Source organism: Nelumbo nucifera, chromosome 1 (assembly GCF_055504915.1).
Source record: "Nelumbo nucifera cultivar China Antique chromosome 1, China Antique-T2T, whole genome shotgun sequence".
NCBI classification, from domain to species: Eukaryota; Viridiplantae; Streptophyta; class Magnoliopsida; order Proteales; family Nelumbonaceae; genus Nelumbo; species Nelumbo nucifera.
In genome coordinates, this window is record NC_142649.1 from 191,151,904 (window position 1) to 191,174,025 (window position 22,122).

The window sequence follows — 22,122 nt, forward strand, 5'->3', positions numbered from 1 at the left end:
CATGCACTCTGTCTGATGTTTGGAGACTGCACCCATCCCAACTGTAACTACAACTGCAACTGCAGACTATGCCACTATGGGCTATCCATCAAAATATGCACGGACATGGAATGGAATGCTAAATTCTTTTAACTAAAGCTGTGTTTATTATTTTTGGCAGTACAACACAATGGAGATTGGAGAGAACCCGTCCTTGGGATCGGCTTCAGTGCTTCCGTAAATTGGGAATATATATGTACTTGTATGCTTTTTTTTCATGGGGAGATATTTCCAATGCAAAGCTGCAAGAACTGTGCGAATGGTGTGACTTATGAGGACCAAATCTAATCTCCCCTCGAGAATTCAGATTAGCTGAATGTGATGGTGGTGTGGCGGGCTGTGGAACCAATGATAATGCCTCACCCCCGTCATAAAATACATGATGTCCACAACCATTCAATTGGGTTTTTTAAAAACAGCTACTGTGTTCAGCTAATTTGATCTCACTGATTCTATTGGGTTTTTTAAAAACTCAAACCAAAAGTAAATTAAATTAACCAATTAACAGTTTAACTGGATTTTCTTTTTTTTTATACCGGTTGGTTCAGTTAACTAGATTTTTTTGGTTCAAATCCCAATGCAAAAGATTGGTCATTGTTCAAATACATGCACACAAGGTGGGTGGGTTACTAGGGTATGAGGGTATTATGTTGGTTGATTAGGCCATGCTTAGGAGTGTTTAAGTTAAAAGTAAGTGCTTATTAAATAAGTGTTTAAAAACAAGTGCTTATTCAAATAAACACTAATTTGAATTTGCACCTAACTTTTTCAAGTGCTTATTTTTTAAAATAAGCACTTATTTTATATTGGGCATTTAGTGGTTTGTTTCTCTAATAAGCACTTAGTTGTGACTATTTTGTCCATTTTCTTTCAAATTTTTAAAATATACCATTTGAAAGCACTTTTAAAAAAGTATTTTTATGTAATCATTTTTACAAAAGCACTTTTATGAAAGCACTTTTATGAAAGCACTTTTAAGAAAGCACTTTTACAAAAGTACTTCTATAAACGTACTTTTACGAAAGCACTTATGAAAGCATTTTTGCAAAAGTACTTTGTGAAAGCACTTTATAAAACATGAAAGTACTTTTGTAAAAGTGCTTTCATAAAAGTGCTTTTGTAAAAGTAATTTCATAAAAGCGCTTTCATAAAAGTACTTTTGTAAAAGTGCTTTTACACGTGCTTTCATAAACGTATTTTCATAGTTCTTTTGAAAAAGTGCTTCTAAAAGTACATTCATAAAAGTGCTCTCATAAAAGTATTTTCGTAAAAGTGCTTTCTAAAAATTCTTTCATAAAAGTGCTTTCATAAAAGTACTTTCTTAAAAGTTTTTGTAAAAGTACTTTTGAAAAGTGCTTTAGTAAAAGTACTTTTGTAAAAGTGCTTTCGTAAAAGTGTTTTCATAAAAGTGCTTTCATAAAAGTGCTTTTCGTAAAAGTGCTTTTGTAAAAGTACTTTCATAAATGTTCTTTCGTAAAAGTTCTTTTGTAAAAGTACTTTCATAAAAGTTCTTTCGTAAAAGTACTTTCTTAAAAGTGCTTTCAAAAAAGTACTTTCTAAAAAGTGCTTTCATAAAAGTACTTTCTGAAATCTGAAAAGTGCTCTCGTCTTTTTTGTAAAAATGCTTTCATAAAAGTACTTTCTTAAAAGTGCATTTGTAAAAGTACTTCTTGAAAAGTGCTTTTATAAAAATAAACCCTTATTTTTAAAATAAGCACTTATTTCGAGCTTATTTCCCAAATACCAATAAGTGCTTAATGGCTCAAATAAGCACTTATTTTTAAGCACTCCCAAACATGACCTTAATCTCATTCAGTTCAATTTCTGTTCGAATTTTTAAAAAGTAAAGTAAAAATATGAAAGGATCGGTTCGGTTTCAAATATATACTCAACCAAACCGTGAGCACTCCTAACCCAAAGTAAGGAAGCGACGTCATAGTCACTTAACGACTTAAATATCGACACAATACACCCGATACGGGGTGTATTGTATCGATATCGGTTGATAACGGTACGCGCAACGAATGGAAACATATCCCGTAAGTCGTTTGTATCGTACCAATATGAATATGTATCATCATGTATCGTATTGTACCGGATGTTATGCACCGGTACGAGACGATATGCGCAAGACACTATGTCTCTACTTCATAAAAAATGCAACTGTGCTGATTCAAACCCAAGTCATTCAGACAGGCTATCTTTTGCCACTCTCTGATTCAAACTAGGCTTTATCTTGTATTATTAAATAGAATCAAATAAATTTTATTATGCTTTTGTGTCAACATAAAATTTAAACAAAAAAGACATGTTTATATTTAACAATTCTAACTATTCCAAGCAATGATATTTAAGAATAGTATTTTATAAATTAATGGAACAAATAATCTATAAAGTCCATATTTATATAAAAAGATGATTTTTAATATCAATAAAGTTATACAAATAAAATATTAATAATAAAATAATTATTTTAATATTTAAATTGCACATGATATGCATTTTAAATTTTTTATATATTTATAAAAATTATTAATTGATATTTTAATTTACATTAATAATTAATAACAACATATTTATTATTTATAAAATAATAAAAATATTGTTTACAAAATATTGAAGAATATAATATTAAATTGAATCTATCAAATTCACTAATCTACATTTATTTCAGAAAATGATTTTTTTATTTCAAATTATTTATAGAAATAAAAATATTAACAATGGAATAATTATTTTAGTAATTAAAAATTATGAATTTGTATAAGATATGTATCTTAAAAATTTTAACAAATTTGGTATACTGTAAGTTAATATTATATTTTTGTGAATTATTAATTGGTATTTTAATTTGCATTTGAAAATTTAATGTTTAGTTGATTTTTTGTTAATGTTAAAAATTAAAATAGTAAAATAAAAAAAAAAGTAATATAATAATTAAAATATAATATGCACATGTATTTTAGTGTCTTGGACTCTTGATTGATGCATTATAAATAAAATTATATGATATCTAGGCATCCCGACATATTAATTGTAATATATTTTTTCATATACACCATTAAATTATACATTTTTTATGTATTTATATAGTATTTTGGTCTTAAATTTAGTGGTATTAATGTATTTATGGAACTTGTATGTATTTCCCCTAACGTATTCATCAGTTTTCATATTTCTCGTTCGTATCCATGCACTTCCAAAGCATACTATATCCGTATCTATATCCATATCCGAATTCTCCAATACTATGTCCGATATCGATACTTTAATCCTTATGTCTACTTTAAGTGGACAGTTGGGTGATTGGTTCTATATCTAGTAGGGGGGACCCATCTTCCCTGCTTTTCATTTTTTAAAGATATACACGCTGTACACGTATACACTATAACTGCCTCTAGTAAGCTTGAAGAAGATAAATATTTTCTGTCTCTCTCTTTCTTCTCTGATACACACATAGAGACACCACATATAAAAGTAACACATTCATATGCATTGGTGTAAACAAGTACGTGGTCAATGGAAGATGTGATTGGGACTTCCAACAACCCTGCTACCAACTTAGGAGCTGATGAAACATAACTTTATATATGACCATTCAATTTTAAACTGACTCCAACGAACCCAACAACACAGTAGCTAGCCTTATATGCCTTCGCTCTCAAATCCTCGAGCGCCTACTTCAACCACGCCCACTGGAAATTTGCAGTTTTCTTAGTCGGCCTTCCCTTTACTACCACTACCACTACAACGCTACCGCGTGGTGACGAGGATTCTGCAACTCAACGTATTCAACAAATTAAGTAGAAAAAATTACCTATACTATATTGACCAAACCTTACCTTTCTTATGGCTCTGTTCTGAATGATTTAATAGGGCCAATGTTGTTTTTGGCTGGGGTGTGTTAGGGCGGTACCCTGGCCGGTCGGGCTTCCACGTGTCTCGAGATCATCCAATGTCCTTGGCCACGTCAACGAGGCAGCGTGTCATACACCGCAATATCTCTATGTCGTTGATAAGCACCTTTGCCGAGGAACGCGGGATCATCCGAACCGGTCTCTTTATCGTGGCACCCCTCTAATGACAGAAAATATATTATCCAATGCATATTTATATTGATAATAAGATGTAAAAATACATCAAATAAAATAAAAAAAAAGTAAATTTGGATTCAAGTGGACTTGTAATAAAAAAAGACATGTTTTATTTTATTAGAATTTCTCTTTGCATCCATTACAGCTAAAAATCTATTTGGTAACAAGGTAAATTTGTTAATGCAAAATTAATCCAACTTTGTAATTTTATGGACCCGTTTTACATTTTACATATTTGTATTGTTTCCAAACACAACTATAATAGGAACACCCCTCTAAGGAACGTAACTGAGTACATCACGGTACTCGATTATTTAAGGGCACTCTCATCGAGGTATCTTCTTCCCTTTGACCCTTCAACACTCTAGCCTTCCTTTTGCTTTCATGCTCTCCTTAACCCTATTCGGTCCAGACCAGTTCAACCTCAACAGCTTGGCTCGATTGCCCTCTTCATCTCTTATTGATTTAAGCGTTAAAGTGCCTTTTTCGGGAATTTCCTTGAGTTTTTTTACTCTAATTGGTTGCATGTCCTGCTCGATACATCACCTCATCCTTCCAGCTCGGCTCGTCCAAGTTCACAGGAAATTATTTATTGCTCATCCATCTCAGTTCGGACTGCATGAGATTGTGTTTTCCATTTATCAAACCGGGTGGATTGACCATGGAGGAGTGCAACTTGAGCGGATTGGATTGGGTTGAGGATCAGTCCATGGCTAACATGAGACCAAAGTTTATTAACTCAGGCCCAACCTGAGCTTAACCCAATACAATTCAAGCTAGTCTTGGGTTCGGATTGGTCAGGATTGGACGGGTTTAAAAGAATTTCTGAATATATTTTCTAATATTCATCTTTAATTGGGTTTTATGATCTAATTTATAAGGAGAATCGATTGAAAATAAATACAAATTTTCATTTACAAGTGTATATATACATATATACATGCATATATGATTTAGAAAAAAAAAGAGATTTTTATATAAACAAAATGCATGTATGTATTTTTAATTGGATAGGTTAGAATTGGGTCAGACCTAAGGTTCTAAATATCGATACGTCCGGCAGTATCGACTCTTTTTTTTTTTTTACTTTTTTTTTTCCAAAACCGGTTAGGGGGCCAGTTTAAGGTTCCTCTACCCCCTAAACCGATCAAAACCCTGATACACCCTCTGTAGGGACATATCGGGGTGCTCTTGATATGATACGTATCAGCCGATACGTATTAATACTTTGAACCTTGGTCAGACCTAGTTTAAACTGCCTAAAACCTCATGCCAAGCCCAAGTGCCCAACTTAAGTTTAGCTTAAGATCTTATTCCACAAGCCACTGTACATCAGGATCGGGAACATCTCCCTTGTCATTATTAAGGGAGATGTTCTCAATGTGCGGTGGTAGTGTCTTATTGGAAGAGATTGCTGATAGCAAACCCGGTGTCATGTTTTACAATATGACTGATGTGGAGCATTATTATTGGTTAAACGACCCCAAAACAGCATCTAGTGCAGCCAATCCAGGTTCTAACTCTGATGAATGTGGAAGTGGGATTCATCATTCACCCCAGATCTCCACTACGTACAGCGAGCTCCTATTGATCTTACCAGTAAGCTATCTGCCACCTTCTTTATTAACCCTTTTCTTTGTTCTCTCGAGCAATGACTGGAAATTAGAAAGACAACTCCCTCTATTATTAGATACAACAAATTTTATTATTAAACCTTGCACTAAGGTTGCCTTTCTTCTTTTCGACGTTTTGCCTATTTAAACAATTAACTTGTAGCTCTATGGATTACAACAATACAAGAAAATATATTGAATGAATTGTTAATGAAGCATGCATGGTTAATAATTCTTTGATAAACTTTTCATTCCACCATGATTCTTGGCTACCCGAGGAGACCTACCTACTGGGACTGAATATGTATTAGAGCATCAGAATATCCCACGTATTCAGTTCATATGGATAATTTCTTTCCGACCTGCATGAGCAGTTGGAATAGAACAGGTTGCAATTATGTGGTGATGGGTTGTCCTGATTATGTGCATTCACAAGACCATATGATCAGCCCTCTTTGTGTGGCATAAAGCATTTATAAGCTCTACCTGTCTCCACCTGCATGAAAAATGCATTAATTAATAGGTTACAACTTACTTGACATGACTGCAATTATCTGACCCTAACGATGCACAAATTTACATTCACAAGCCATTTCTGACGTGTTATAAATTCGCAGGAGGAGCTTTCCTTACATCCCATCAACTTCGAAGCTCATCAGGAGGAAACAATGGCTACAACACCAGGCCCCTTAACCAGCTGGCCATGGCAAAAGCTCGGAAGCTTCAAGGTAATCAATCCACTTTTCTCCCCTTCTGTTTGTTTTCACATTATATTTCGTAGAACTTGCATTTTCTTTTTACTTGGTTTTGCTACTTCACATTCTTGTAAACTCCCCCCCCCCTCCTCGGTTCTTCTCTACCTTCCATGCATCAAATTTGGTAGAGTTCATCAACCAACTGGACTGGGTCTCTGAAAAACTTACATCTACCTGATCAAGAACAATAGGTTTGCGATTGGTAATCAAAAACCTGCAACTCTTTCTGTTTAAGTTGTTGCAGTGTTGGGTTCTTTTCTTCTTAAAATATTTTCCAAAAGAAACATAACAGAAATTAAATCAACTACTAGCTACTTATCTAATTCGCTTGGGTGCACTGTGGTTAATTGGTAGTACGTGGTCTTGGCACCTTGGGTAGCACATAGCATATATTCGTTCGTGACAAAGGACCCAAAAGATAGAGACTTGACAAATTTGCTTATCCTCCCATATCTTCTATGGAGGTTGGTTCACCACCAAGCATGGATAACCTTGGCTCGCCATCAAACTGCTAAAAGCAAGCACAGGATACTGGACAAGGGCATCGAATTTGAACAAGTAGATAGAGAAAGAAACTGGTTAGTCCTAATTAATTAATTCATTTTTCGTTTCTTTTGGTGCTGTTAATGTTAATAGTAGTTGTTATATATTCATGTGTGTATGCATGAATGGCTGCAGGGATGACCTTATTCTCCTAAACGGTATTCTGTTCTACATGGCTAATTTGATTTTGAATGAATCAAAAAATTTACCAATGTGGAGGACAGATGGTGTGGTTCTCAGCTTTCTCCTTCATATGGGCCCAGTTGAGTTCCTCTATTATTGGCTTCACAGAGCATTGCACCACCATTTCCTTTACTCTCGCTACCATTCCCACCATCATTCGTCCATTGTTACAGAACCCATTACAGGTAATCCTCTCTCTCTCTCTCTCTCTCTCTCTCTCTCTCTCTCTCTCATTCACTCACTCACTAACATAGTTGTACTATTGTTCTTGTTTGTGGCAGCTGTTGTTCATCCATTTGCGGAACACATAGCCTATTTCGCACTCTTCTCAATCCCCATGGTTGTGACATTGTTCAATGGAACTGCTTCAATAGCATCCTTGTTACTATACATAACTTACGTTGATTTTATGAACAACTTGGGTCACTGCAATTTTGAAGTAGTTCCGAAGTGGATTTTCGACATCTTCCCTTTCGTCAAGTATCTCATGTACACTCCATCGTAAGTCTCAAAGTCCACCATCACTGTAATCTCAGACCCTTAATTAGATCCATAATTTCCTATATTGTACTTGTTATAATTAAACCTCATTAGTTAGCTAGGAGTTAGGATAGAACTAGCTATAGAACATGACGTGAAGTAATGCAACAGGTTTCACTCTCTTCACCACACGCAATTCCGGACCAATTTCTCTCTGTTCATGCCTCTGTACGACTACATGTATGGTACCATGGACATCTCTTCAGATAAACTATACGAGACTTCACTCAAGGGGAGGCCGGAGACACTGAACGTGGTTCATCTAACACATCCAACCACGCTTGAATCCCTTTACCATCTACGACCAGTTATCGCCTCATTGGCTTCTGGGCCTTACGCTCCCAAATGGTACTTATGGATGCTGAGGCCGGTCACATATTTGTCCATGCTGTTGACATGGATCTTTGGCTCCACCTTCACCATTGAGAGGAACGTCTTCGATGATGAACTCAAAATGCAGACATGGGCAATACCAAGATTTAGTTTCCATGTAAGAGACATATATATAGTTCAATTTCTATACTCTGCTTGTGATGGTATATATTAATTAATATTGGGATGTAGATGACTAAATGATCATCTTTGTGTTGCAGTACTTCTTATCATGGCACAAGGATGCCATCAATCGCTTAATTGAGAAAGCTATACTGGACGCCGAGCAAAGAGGGGTTAAGGTGTTGAGCTTAGGTCTTCTAAATCAGGTATATTTATCAGCTCATCATAAGTCTCAGTTGGGGAGGAGTAAAAAACACAAATATGTAGAGTGCAAAACCTTGTATTTTGTATGCATTTGCACTATATATATTTGTATTTGTACTCTATCCAAACTGAGCCCAAATTGCACATTTAACTATTTTTTTCTTAGTTTAGAAGGATGCAAATTATGCTTTCTTCCTTATACAGTAGAGTTAAGAAATCAAATAAGTTTCATATCAGCTGCTCAAAAAAGGTCTGATTATTGAATCAAAAAGAAAAAAAAAAGTGTCAATATTAACCCTCCACTATCTACTGTAACCTGTCAAATTGACAAATACTCTACCAAGTCTAGTTCTTGACCTCCACCCAAACGGTTAAAAGTGATATAAATTAGGTTGTTGGTGTTTATTAGCACTTCATGGTATGTTGGTACAAGCACAAGGTAGTTGGAATTCATTGATGAGAGCAAGTGTAGTTGGACGTCATGTTCAGAATAGTTTGGGTGAGTAGTATTTTTAGCAAAGAGTTAGGGTGAGTAGTACATCCTTAGTTGTGGTCCCTATCAAGGTTATGTTTGGTTTGAAGGAAAAGGAAGGGAAAGTTAGGAAAACCTTTACAAAGCATTATTTTAATTATGCAAGGCAACTGCAAATTGGAACCACTCATCCGTTCTGATAATGAGTCATTTTCACTGCTTGGGTCCGGATCTTTGATAGAATAGAGTCCCAAATTTTGTGAGGGTGACCTGGAAATTAAGGCAACCATGGCTTCGCTCTAGCATTTTTCTTATATTTTCTTGAATAATAGAGGGATTTTGATTAGCTGTTGTAACCATGATAAGGCCAATTGGCTATATTGTTTATTGTAAATGGGAGATTATAGGTTTTGAGTCTTTCTATAAATTATGGTAATTAAAATGGCCTGGAATCTGGACAGGTTATTGAAAGTTGAAAACTGATTCCCAGATAGTTTTCAATGGTTCACTTGGGTCATGTTGGGGAGATTTTTCAAATTTTTTTTCAGGCTGAAATGTTAAATAATTTGTTTTGATTTATATGGTAAGGTAAAGAAATGGAAAACAATTCCATTGTAGAAGGAATGAAAATATAGCTCAAACATTTCTGCCTGAAAAATTCGTTTTAGGGGTTCTCTTAATAATCAGTTAACAAATACTGACATCTTATTTAACGCCAATGTTGTGGTTATCAGGGAGAAGAACTGAACAAAAACGGAGAACTTTATCTCCAGAAGCACCCAAACCTCAAAGTTAGAATTGTAGATGGTAGTGGATTGGCCGTTGGTGTTGTACTTAATAGCATTCCCCAAGGAACAAAACAAGTGCTTCTGAGAGGAAGGACTACCAAGACTGCAATCGCCATTTCCAGAGTTTTATGCCAAAGAGGGATCCAGGTACACTAATTAATCACTATAAATAATGTTAATTTCTTTTTCTCTCATATTATAAGCATTTCGTCATTCCTAATCGCAAACCACTGAAAATTGTAAGCTATATATTTTGCACATTTGAAGGCGAAAACCTGTTTTCTACATTAAAATATTCTGTATTATTTCTTCATAATATTATTGCTTCAAGTCCTCAACAAACTTGATCAAATTTTGGTGTTATAAAATGATGAATTGGTTGTCTCTAACATTGCTGAACTGGAACAGGTAGCTATGATAGACAAGAATCAATTTGATAGGCTCAAATTAAGACTGCCTACAGAGCTATGGAGTAATTTGTTCCTCTCCACTAACTACAATTACAAGGTAAGGGAGGAAATATCTTTTTCATTGAGAAGAAGTTACAGAATAAAAATAAAAATTATTTTTTATTGGGGGTATTATTTCTTCAGCCTATCTGCCCAAAACACATCTAGTCTTTCTCCTGGTTCAGGTTTTAACTAAGCCAAAACCGGGAGGGTGCTGACTGTACAATCAGCTAACCCAATCAACAATCGAGTAAGGTCTGGACTAAGTTGTCTTTTCCTTGATTCAACCTAAATCATCATCATTCTAATTAATTACCTTATTGAAGTAAAGTTGTGGGAAATGGGATATTCCCTGCAGAAAATTCATCACCATGGGCTTATTCATGTTTCATCTGATTTCTGCCCCACAGACCTGGCCTTAAAAGTTAAACACCATTACTCAGTATTCACCTCTATCTTGACCCACATGTCTATCCATAAAGAAAGCAAAGGAATCTAACAAAGTCACCTGAGATACTGTAGGTATGGTTGGTGGGAGAGGGAGCTCTGAAGGACGAAGAACAGAGACAGTTACCAGAAGGGACCCATTTCATTCCATTCTCTCAGTTTCCTCCAAAGAGAGTACGCAGCGACTGTATTTACTACACTACACCAGCCCTGAGGATCCCTAAGGCTCTTGAGAACGTTCACTCATGTGAGGTTAGTCCCTCCAACTTTGGGGCATTTATTAATTAGTCTCAAGGAACTTTTAAACCTAATTAAGGGCTGTTAGGTGAGGTTCCTAAATAGGCTTTTATTCTCTACCAAAGCCCACCCATATATAATGGGGTGATTAGATGGAACGGCTAGACCATTTGATCAAACAGGCTCTGATGCCATCTTAACGAATCATTCAATCTAAAAGCTTAAGCTGTTAGGGTCCTTAAATAGGTTTTTATTCTCTAACAATTAGTCTAAAAATACTTCAATCCGTCTCTATAAAAGTATGAGACTAAAGTTTCTTATATGTTTCACAACAGAATTGGCTGCCAAGACGGGTGATGAGTGCATGGCGTGTGGCAGGAATAGTCCATGCCCTGGAAGGATGGGATGAACATGAGTGTGGAGACACAGTACTTGACGTAGACAAAGTATGGACTGCAAGTCTTCGCCACGGATTCCTTCCTGTAGCTCGCGCTTGATCCATTGAATTGCACCCACTCGAAGAGTTGTTGATGATAGTATTGATATTTGTCTTCTCTGTGTGTTAAAAAAAGGATGGCTGTGATATGTGAAAATTTTCCTTTGTTTGTAGAGAACGTTCCCAAACTGGGAAAGCTGAAAGCATAAAAGCAGATCTCCACCTAGTTAACCTAGTTATTGAATAATATTAATGAATGGATTTTGACTTGTTGGATATACTGTAGAAGTATAATTTTTTAGGGTTATTAATAATATATATATAATTCTATTATATTTCTTTTTTCAGCCTTTATTTATATTTTTCTCCCTTCTCTTTTCTTTTTTATTTTCATTCTTCTTCTTTTAGTCGTCCACCCTTTACACTTTAGCTTGTGAGTATCGTTTCGAGTCGGATTCGAGTGTGAAAATCAAAACTTGATCAAGCTTGAACAAGTTTCGAGCTCCGAGTTTTTGAATCAAATTCAAACTTGAATCACCCAAAACTCGACTCGCGACTCAGCTCGATTACACTCCTAGTTCGGATGGGCTATGAAACCAATCGTATTGTCCGCATGGGAGCCTTTTGTTGGTAGCATACCCCTACCCTTTCGATTAATACATTGTAATTTGTAACATGTGACCTGATAACCGGGTTAAGCGAGTCATTAGTGGTGTACATTGAAGCAAGTTTTTATGTAGAGGTCTCACAAGTGCAGGGGCGGGGCAAGAAAAATTTTATGAGGGGATCAAAATCTAAGGTGGATTGGGGGGAAGGGGGGAGCAAATATGGATGGTTACGGGGTCAACCCATTCGAGTGGGGAATGGGGGAGGGGGAAATTTACATGAAATATTAGGGATTTTTTAGCCATAGGGGGGGCCATGGCTCCCCTAGGTCCCCCCTCTGGCTCCTCCCTTCACAAGTGGTCTATCCAAACTAGATCGCAAGCCTAGATCGACCATTGGGCCTATTCTTGAGCTCGAGCTTGGTCCTTGTATAAAACTTGAAACCCGATTTAGTAAGTTTGAAGCCCAAACAAAATTTATTATATTTTATTAATCAACTTCTATTATAAATTACTACTAGAAATTTAATCCTTGCCATTTTCGAAACTATCAATTAGAAATTCTACTTTTCCTAAAAAAATCTTCTCAAAATTTCTCTCTCTCTCTCTCTCTCTTTCACTCACATACACACACACATTCCAATAACCTAAATAATCTAATATCCTAAAATTTCTCCTAAACAACCTCCTCCACGAATTGGCTTCTAACAGGGCAAATCTGTACCCACACCATTCTAACAGTCTTTTGCAACTTTGCATTGGGAATATCTCCCCATGAAATAAAGCACACAAGTACGGAGATATTCTCAGTACAAGGCAATAAAAGTTGCCCGAATGGTCTTTTCCCTGACTGAAGCCGAACTCCTCCTCCACTATCTTAGGCTTTCTCCTAAGTTATCTCTGATTTAGTAGAGAGTTTCACTCCTAAATTATCTCTAATTCTTATTTATCTTCTCCCCCACTTTTTATCCACATCTCTCTAAAGAAAGTTTGAATTAAAAAATTTAAGAATTATTTAAATATTTTAACAAAATTATATAACAACTTTAAAATATTTATTAACAAGACCAAAAATAATTATAATCGATTTAATAATATTCATATCATTAATAATTATATATTTTTACAAAATTCATCATGAAATTATACAAAAAATATAAATTATGATTTTCTAGATTATTCAAGTTGTGAGCAAGGTAGCTAGGTAGAGGTGTAAATCGGGCCGTGCTGGGCCGACACAGCATGGACGTGGGCCTATGCAAAGTGTGGGCCATGCTGTGCTAGTTTGCGGGTCGTGCTTCCCTTTCCTAGGATACTTTGGGTCAGCTTGGCACGACCCATAGCCTGAGCCCACGTAAGCCCGTGTTGTGTCGTGTCGTATCGGTTCTTAGAAATGGCTGATACATACTTTTTTTTTTAGTTTTTTTTTCAAAGTTTAGTTTTTTGGGAAGTTTTTATTAAAAAAATAGGGGGGTCCGAAACACCTAGAAATAGGCGTTTCAGAAAAGTAATGAAAATTTAACATAAATTAAAAAATAGACAAAAAAAAGATCTTAAAATTATATTTTTATGAATTTTGATGTATACAATTATTTATATATGCAATAATAAAATGAAATAATATAATAACATTGAAAATAAAATTATATATATATTAATATATTATATAATTATTATATAAAATAAAATATAATATAATATACATATTATAATATAATATAAATATATATATGGATCGTAGCGGTATGGCCCATACAATCGTGCCGTGCTTGACATGGTCCACATTTTGTCGTGCTGGGCCGCAGGCGGCATGGCCCATTTTACAGCTCTATAGCTAGGTATAACAATTAATTAAGGCAGTGTTTGGCATCGATGCTGTTTTTTGAGAAAACGCCACATAGGTGCTACATTAGAAAAAGTAGTGCTTTAGAAAATGGCCTCTTGTTTGGTACTGTTTTTCCAGAAGAAACATTGCTCTAGATCACACCTTGGAAATCGGAAAAGTGGTATGAAGAAATGTCAAATACAATGTTTTATCTATGATAAATTAGTTATACGCGACCTGCTGTTTCAATCAAATTCAAGTAGAGGTCTTATTTGACTGAAACCATAAGGTAGGTGTGAGTAATTTACTCTTGAACCTAAATGGGTGCACCTAGAAAAATAAATAGGCAGGTTCAAGTGGATTGGATTGGGTTAGTCCCATATACATGCTATGAATATGAACCAACCTAAGTTTAACCTGACCCAACCTAAGTTTTTGCATGGGCTGGGCTTAGGTTGAGGTACAAGTGTCAATGGATTAGTTTTGGGTTGGATCCGTTTAAATCAAAATCAATTTAGACAGATTGGACGGATTAATAAACATATTGAATTGGACCAGTCCAAACTTAATGCTTCAAAGTATTTATTAGATTCGATTGGACCTGGTCCATCCATAATGGATTTATATTGGATTGGGTTGGATTGAACCAATATCTAATCCACTGATGGAAGATAAGAATACATGTGTCAATGGACCAAGTTTAGGTAGGGGTGCTCATAAAAAACCGAAAAATAGAACTGGACCAAGCAAACCAAATAAAAAATGCGGTTAACTAAACCAATCAGTTCGATTTTGGTTCAGTATCTTTAAAAAACTGAAGGATCAGTTCGGGTTTCAGTTAATCTAGAAAAAAACCGAAGGTTAACCGAACCGACCGATATATGTATTTATATGTATATTATATATATTTATAGTAGTTACAATATAATATACATATTTATAATATATTATATGTCATTTGTTATTCATAATATAATATATTATATATTTATTTATAATATATGTTATAAATATAAAAAACCGAAAAACCAAAAAATCGAACTAATCAAAAATCGAAACTAGTCAACTGGTTAACTGGTGGTATCGATTCGGTTTTGGTTTGAAGATATAGAAAAACCGATAAGACTGGTTTTGGTTTCTAAAAAATGCTCATGGTTTAATTAATCAAAACCATGAGCATCTCTAGGTTTAGATTGGAATCGATCTAAATCAAAACCAAATTAAACAGATTAGACACATTGAATTAGACTTGTCTCATTGGATTGAATTGAACCTGGTTCATCTGTAATGGTCTCATATTAGACGAGATTGAATTGGACCAAACCTGGTCCAATTGACACCCCTTTGAAGGCTTGGGTAATGATAGTAGTCCAAGCCTAACTCAATCTAATCTCACCCAACCTATAATATATTTTTGTTCCATATATATGTTGAATTATGTTATGCTGTTATATATTCATCTTGTACATATTTATATGATTATATTTAACAATTCCTGAAAAGTGAAAACTATTCAATATTGTGCATTTCTCAATACAAGCATTCCTCATTGAATAAATCAAAATGAAAGAAAAGAAAAGAAAAAAACATAAATGCTTGTTTTTTGAACAAATTAATTGTCTGACATCTGGATAAAGTTGTGAGATGGATGGGTGATGCATGAGTTAATATTTATATTTCTCCGGTGGGAATCAACAACTAGCGAGGGAAGCTTGTGATAGATAAGCAAAAAGCAATTGTGATAGATAAGCAAAAAGCTTTGATTGCTGGACCTTACACTAGGGCTATTAAACAGCTTTGATGATAGAGATAGGCTTTTGGAGTCCACTTGACATACTTTATCAATAACTTCACCAGGATTTTAAAGTGTCCATTTGGGTGGGCTGAAGCCAGCGGCCAGCGGCTTCTGGGTTTTTCTAGGTGGATAGTCTTTTTAAGTTATGTTTGGTGAAAAATCCTGAGAGTCCAAATTAACTGTCAGTTAAAAATTTTTGTATTCTCTCTCTCCTTAAGGCTTGAAGTTTAATTGTGATGAAAATAAAAAAGCCCTTCACTTGCACATTTTGAAGGGAGTTCAAATCTCTTCCTTATTCCAATCTCACATCACGTCCCAATTGTATATCGAAAATATCTCTCATATTTGTATATTATTATTCATAAGAAATATTAATAATATATGAATAATTTGTGCTGTAAAGTTGGTGTGAGGAACAGATCTGAACTCTTTTGAAGGCTTGAGCTTAATTATGGAAGAGGACCCAAAGAGTGGAATCGGAAGTTTATAAATCTGAACTAATTAATCAAAAGTTGAGTTGTTTTTGGTAATGTAAATTTTTAGTGGATTAGTTGGTTCTAGAACATGCCACACCTATTGGACAATTTGTTTAGGGGGTGGGGTTTTGTTTAGGGGTGGGGTATTGTTGTAGCAAGAAGGGGTGTCTTGAATCCAGAAGAAAAAATTCAAAGAAAATTGTTTTTCTGTTCAGTAAGGATATGCCACCTTAAGGGAAGAAAAAAAGGGTTTTGCACTAATCAAAATTCTTTTTCATGATCCCTAAATTTTTCTTTTAAGATCCCTAAATTTACTTAGGTAAAAAATGGCCACCTTGAAATTTTATTAACCATATCAAGATACAAAATCATTGGATTCTAATTAAAGATTTATGCCCCAAACTGTATAAGTAATAATTCCCCAGTCAGTCATAAAACATGGCCCACAAGCATCCGGTCTCACCCACTCAGGAAAAAAAAAAAAGCTAATACAAATCTAAGTTAGGCCCTTGAAAGTCTTAGCTAGGCTGCATTTGGCATTCTAGGATTTATTTTCTTTTTACGGTTAAAAGTTCAATGTTTATAAGGACATTTTAACAGATAAAAGGAGATAAATCTTAAAATGAAGAATGTCAAATGCAGCCTTAGTAATTCCTGTATACGTATAAGTCATTTGCGAATCTTATATATATATTAATAGGATAGGGGTGTTCTCTTCATGTAGGAAATGGAATCTCCGTGCGAATAGATTCTCACGTGAGAGCAACCCAGTAATTACTGTCATATAAATAACAGTAATTAATTACTGTAATTTAATAATTATTAATTATTACAGTAATCTAATAAATTTATAATTAGTGATTATAATTAATAATTACTGTTATTATAAATATTGTTAATAACTAGATATTTACTTTAAAATTATAAATACTGTTATTGAAAAATATTGTTAATAAATTACTGATTATTACAGTAATTCAATAAATATATAATTAGTGATTATAATTAATAATTACTGTTATTATAAATATTGTTAATAAATAGATATTTACTTTAATTTTACTTTAAATTAAAGTTATAAATATTGTTATTAATAAATACTGTTAATAAATTTAGTAATTATTGTTATATTAAAAATGTTATTAAAAGTATTGTTATTGATTATTTAATAAAATATTATAATTACTGACTATTACTGATAAATATTGTTAATTTAATTTAATTTTGGTAATTATTAATTTAATGAATATTGTTAATAAATCCTATTCATAAATTTATTATTTACTATTATATTAAAAATAACTAAATAATATTATTAAAGCTATCATTAATGATTATTTAATTAAATAGTATAATTACTTACTATTATTGATAAATGTTTTTAATAACGTTCTAACAACAGTCAGTTTGACCGTCTGGTTCGAACGGATGGCCCATTTTGACAACAAAAATTACAAGCAAAAAATTATGAAACTGTTCTGGCCACCGGTTTTCAGGTTGACGGTTCGATCATCTGGTTCGAACGGACGGTCCATTCTGACAACAAAAATTATAGGCAAAAAATTGAGTTTGTGAGGTCCATTAAGTAGTATCATAAAGGTTCAAAATATCGATACGCCTGATACGCCGGTATGGGCATATCAGGTGAATCGATACTATTTTTTTATTTTTATTTTTTATTTTTTTTGAAACCAGTTCAGGGGGCCGGTTTAGGTTTCCTCCATCCCCTAAACCGGTCAGACCCCCAATACACCCACTATAGGGGCGTATCAGTGGAGTCCTAGAATGATACGTATTGGCCAATACGTGTCGATACTTTGAACCTTGGTATCATACATGTTATGTCATTCGAGCGTATGACTCATACGACCTGAAAACGAAACCATTCTAGCCACCGGTTTTTGGGTTGATAGTTCGACCGTTCGATTCGAATAGGCAGCATGTTCTGACAATAAAAAATTACAAGCAAAAAATTATAGAACCATTCTGGCCACCGGTTTTCGAGTTGAAGGTTTGATCGTTCGGTTCGAACGGATGACCCACTCTGGCAACAAAAATTAAGCAGTACCATATGTGTTATGTCATTCGAGCATGTGACTCATACGACTTGAAAATTGAACTGTTTTGGCCACTGGTTTTCGGGTTATCGGTTTGACCGTCCGGTTCGAACAGACGGCCTGGTATAACAACAAAAATTAAAAAAATTAAAAAAGGCCAAAAACCATTAAACGGTTCGACCACTTGGGTCAATGGGTCGTTGACCGATTCAACAGTTTTTGGCTAGGGGTCGGGATTGGGGTAAAACATAACTAGTTGCCTGGATGGTTCCCAATTAAAAAAATAAAAAAATGGACGACCCGTGTTGACAAAAAAAATTACAGGAAAGAAAAATTGAGTGTGTGATGTCCATTAAGCAGTACTATACGTGTTATGTCATTCGAGCATGTGACTCATATGACCTGAAAACAGAACTGTTCTGACCACCGATTTTTGGGTTGATGGTTTGACTATTCGGTTCGAACGGATGGCCCGTTCTGACAACAGAAATTAAAAGAATTTAAAAAATGACCAAAAACCATTGAACAGGTCAATGGTTCGACCGCCTGGGTCAATGGGTCGTTGACCGATTCAATGAATTTTGGCCAGAAACCGAGATTAGGATAAAACAAAACCAGTTGGCAGGATGGTTTCTAATTAAAAATAAATAAAAAATAGCTAAAAACCATTGAACGAGTTAACGGGTCGATAATTCGACTGCTTAGGTCAATGAATCGTTGAGCGATTCAACGATTTTTTATGAGGGATTGAGTCAATAGGTTAATGAATCGACGGTTCCATTCCAGTCCGTACGAAGCAAGGCCCCTCCGGTAATTGTGATGTATTATAAATTGATTCTTGGAGGCGCTGCAGCTGTCTCATGTCATTAAACTGCTCATTGATCCAGAAAGAAAAGATGGCTTCTAAATCAAGACCCTCGACGAATTGGCCATGGCAGAGTCTTTGAAATTTCAAAGTATTTGTTTTTGATGGCTTCTTATGTATATGTACTATTGCTGCTTCTCCTTATTCTAAAGTCTTGCTGTTTTGGTTCCTTCTCTAATTTATAAATGTTTTTGGTTCAAGTATGTAGTGTTGGCACCTTGGGTGGTGCATAGCATCCGCGAGTTTGTGACGAAAGATGAAAAAGAGAGGAACATGGCGTACTTGCTTGTGTTGCCAACTATACTATGGAGGGTGTTTCATAGCCAATTCTGGATAAGCTTAGCTCGTTACCAAACTGCAAAGAGCAAGCACATCGGCATCGAATTTGAACAAGTTGATAGAGAAAGAAATTGGTGTCTTCTTCTTCTTCTATTCCTTTTGTCTTCTAATTAATTAATGCATCTAGCTAAGATATATATCATTGAAGGAAAGGAAATGTTGCAGGGATGACCATATCATTTTTGCTAGTCTTATGTGCTAGTGGCGTTAGCTTTTTTTCTTGGAGCTTCAAAATTGCCATTGTGTGCAGGTGGGATTGGTGTATGCCTCACCATGTTCGTTCACGCAGGCCCCATAGAATTCCTCTACTACTGGTTTCACAGAGTTTTAATTTGCACCATGACTTCTTTTATTCACACTACCATTCTCACCATCATGCCTCCATGGTCACCGAGCCCATAACATGCATGTGAAAGGGTTGGGGGAGTTTTTTACACACGTACCGAGCCGGGTTGGGATGGGATGGGGTGTGGGCATGGGTTATGTGTATGTGTATATGTGTGTTAAATGCGGTTTTAAGAAGAGTGACCAAGTGGCACAACTCAGTACTCTTTTCTTCAATTTCTTAGATTCAAAATTCTGCAACTTCTTGGTTTGGAAAGCGATTACCGATAAATTCCAGTATGCCTTCTATTATTATTTTTCCAACAATCTTAAAATCACATTTATGGAACCTATCTCTACTAAACCCATCATGAGGAATTGGATACTGTTAGGGGTAGCCTTTGCTTTGACTGGACCGAACCCATTGAACATGGAGGAACCAACCCATTATGTTGTTGCAAAATACTGGATTATGACTGGCCATCTTTATAAAAAGCATATCCTCAATTGCTTGTCCAATGAACTATACAATGTCTACTCTTCCTATAACTCTACCTATGAAATTTGGAATGCATTGGACAACAAGTGTGCTTTGAAAAATGCTGGGAATAAAAAATATGTAATTGCCAATTTCTTGCATCTTACAATGAAAAGAGACATGAACGTGTTTGTCCAAATAGATGACTTTTAGGTGCTTGTGGGAGAAATAGAAAATGAAGGCATGATAATGCTAGATGAATTTATTGCTAGTTCTCTCATAGAAAAATTGCCACATACATGGAATGATTTTAAAACAAGTATGAAGCATAAGAGAAAGGACACTACTTTGGACCAAGTAGTGGTTCAAATTAAAATATAAGAAAAGAATAGAAAGAAAAATGAGTATGAGACAAATCAGATTTCCAAAATCAATTTGGTAGTGGAAACGACTACAAAATTCAAAAAGAATTTGAATGTGAAAAATGATCAGAAATTCAAGAAGTAACAAAAGAAAGGAAAATGCTTTGTATGTGGAAAATCCGGGCATTACAAGAAAGACTTCCGGTACCGAAGAAGAAAGACTCTGAGAAACCAAAGGTCAATTTGACTGAGGATATTATTGCAACCATGGTAAATAGGGCAAACTTGGCTGACAAACCGAAGGACTGGGTATTGGACAAGGGTGCTACTAAGCACATGTGTGGGGACTGTAGCTTCATTTATGAGTCCACAACTCGGTCTGAGGGAGAGCAAATTTCATGGGAAACTCACAAACTTTCAAGGTTGTCGACAAAGGAAATGTAATCTTGAAACTGATTTTAGGAAAAATCCTAATGTTGAATGATGTGCTGCATGTGCTAGAGATCAGATGAAAAATGGTATCAAGAGCACTCCTTAACAAAGTAGGACTGAATCTCACATTTGAAGCAGACAAGACTGTATTGACAAAAAATAATGTATTTATTGGAAAATGATATAATGCTAATGGACTATTTGTACTAAACATTTCTGATATTGTTATGAATGTCAATGCTTCTTGATGTGTGTGTATGCACAGACTTTTTATTCTCATATATGGTTTTTATGATAAATTTTAATGGTTCTTGCCCTAATTGAGCTTAATTTTAGGAAAACAGGAGTTTGGAACAGTTTCGGGTTGATAGAGCATGAAGACATGGTGATATTGCTGCAAGGAAGCACTTCGGCCTAGGAGAAAAAAAGAGGCACAGGCGTATATTATCTGGGAGGCTCCAATAGGCAATTAATTTTAGTAGAGTCCAAGTAGGAGTAGGACTGTAAAGCTGCAAGAAAGAATATAAGAGAAAAAAAGGGAAGGAAGAAAGCTCTCTCTCTCTCTCTCTCAATTTTCTTGACAAGAACCAAAGAAGAAGCGCTGGGAGAAAAATCACAAGGCTGCCGAAGGAGAACTGGAGAGGAGATCGGGATTTCACGCAAGAAATTTTAGGTTGTCTTCTTCTTTAATTCAACAATTTCGGTAACCTATGTTCAACTAGGGTTTTCTTTATCTGAATCTTTTATTCATTCTACCATGCGAACAATGATTGCTTTTCTTTCAGTTATGTAATTAATTTTTTAATGTAATCTAATTGATGGTTATTCAGTTATTGGGATTTCTTGATTAGGGTTTTTAATATTAAGAGTAATTTTGGCCGATTTGCTCTTATTTCTTGAGATTACTTATATTGCTTGAGAAAGGGTTTAGGTAATCAGACTAACTGATCAAGGGAACAGATTGAATGTACCTTAGAGATAATTTACATGATTCGTTTGGCATTCATTTAGCAAGAACTGATACCATTCGATTTTCTTGTCTTTAATGCATCTACAATAATTAAACTCTTGATAGAAATATAGGAGTTATTACATGTTAAATAGATTGGTATGTGCTCGAAAGAGACTGTTCATGACAATAAGGAAACCGCCAACCCATAACTGAAATTAACATCAGTTGGATAGTTTAATGAGATAATTATGGAACTAATTCTGCAATCAATTGAGTTTTCGTGAAGTGCTTTCTCCATTTAGTTAGGGTGATTTAAT

General features: G+C 34.9%; 1 protein-coding gene and 1 long non-coding RNA gene across 3 annotated transcripts; both read left to right on the forward strand.

The window, feature by feature from the left end:
• Positions 1-6,363: 6,363 nt before the first annotated feature.
• Positions 6,364-11,628, forward strand: LOC104596252 (very-long-chain aldehyde decarbonylase GL1-5-like). 2 transcript variants are annotated; one of them, XM_019197544.2, is made up of 10 exons: positions 6,364-6,474; positions 6,856-7,079; positions 7,180-7,412; positions 7,509-7,728; positions 7,879-8,257; positions 8,361-8,468; positions 9,673-9,873; positions 10,135-10,233; positions 10,698-10,874; positions 11,195-11,628. In XM_019197544.2, exons 1-10 carry the CDS (start codon positions 6,415-6,417, stop codon positions 11,354-11,356), a joined length of 1,863 nt encoding a protein of 620 aa, XP_019053089.1. In that variant the 5' UTR covers positions 6,364-6,414; the 3' UTR covers positions 11,357-11,628. The 2 variants fall into 2 exon arrangements, with proteins under 2 accessions (XP_019053089.1, XP_019053090.1); XM_019197545.2 differs by lacking the exon at positions 10,698-10,874.
• A 7,291-nt stretch (positions 11,629-18,919) lies between these two features.
• Positions 18,920-21,639, forward strand: LOC148804282 (uncharacterized). The gene is made up of 3 exons (XR_016080834.1): positions 18,920-19,009; positions 19,120-19,331; positions 21,198-21,639. It is a non-coding gene; the product is annotated as an uncharacterized LOC148804282 (long non-coding RNA).
• Positions 21,640-22,122: the final 483 nt, after the last annotated feature.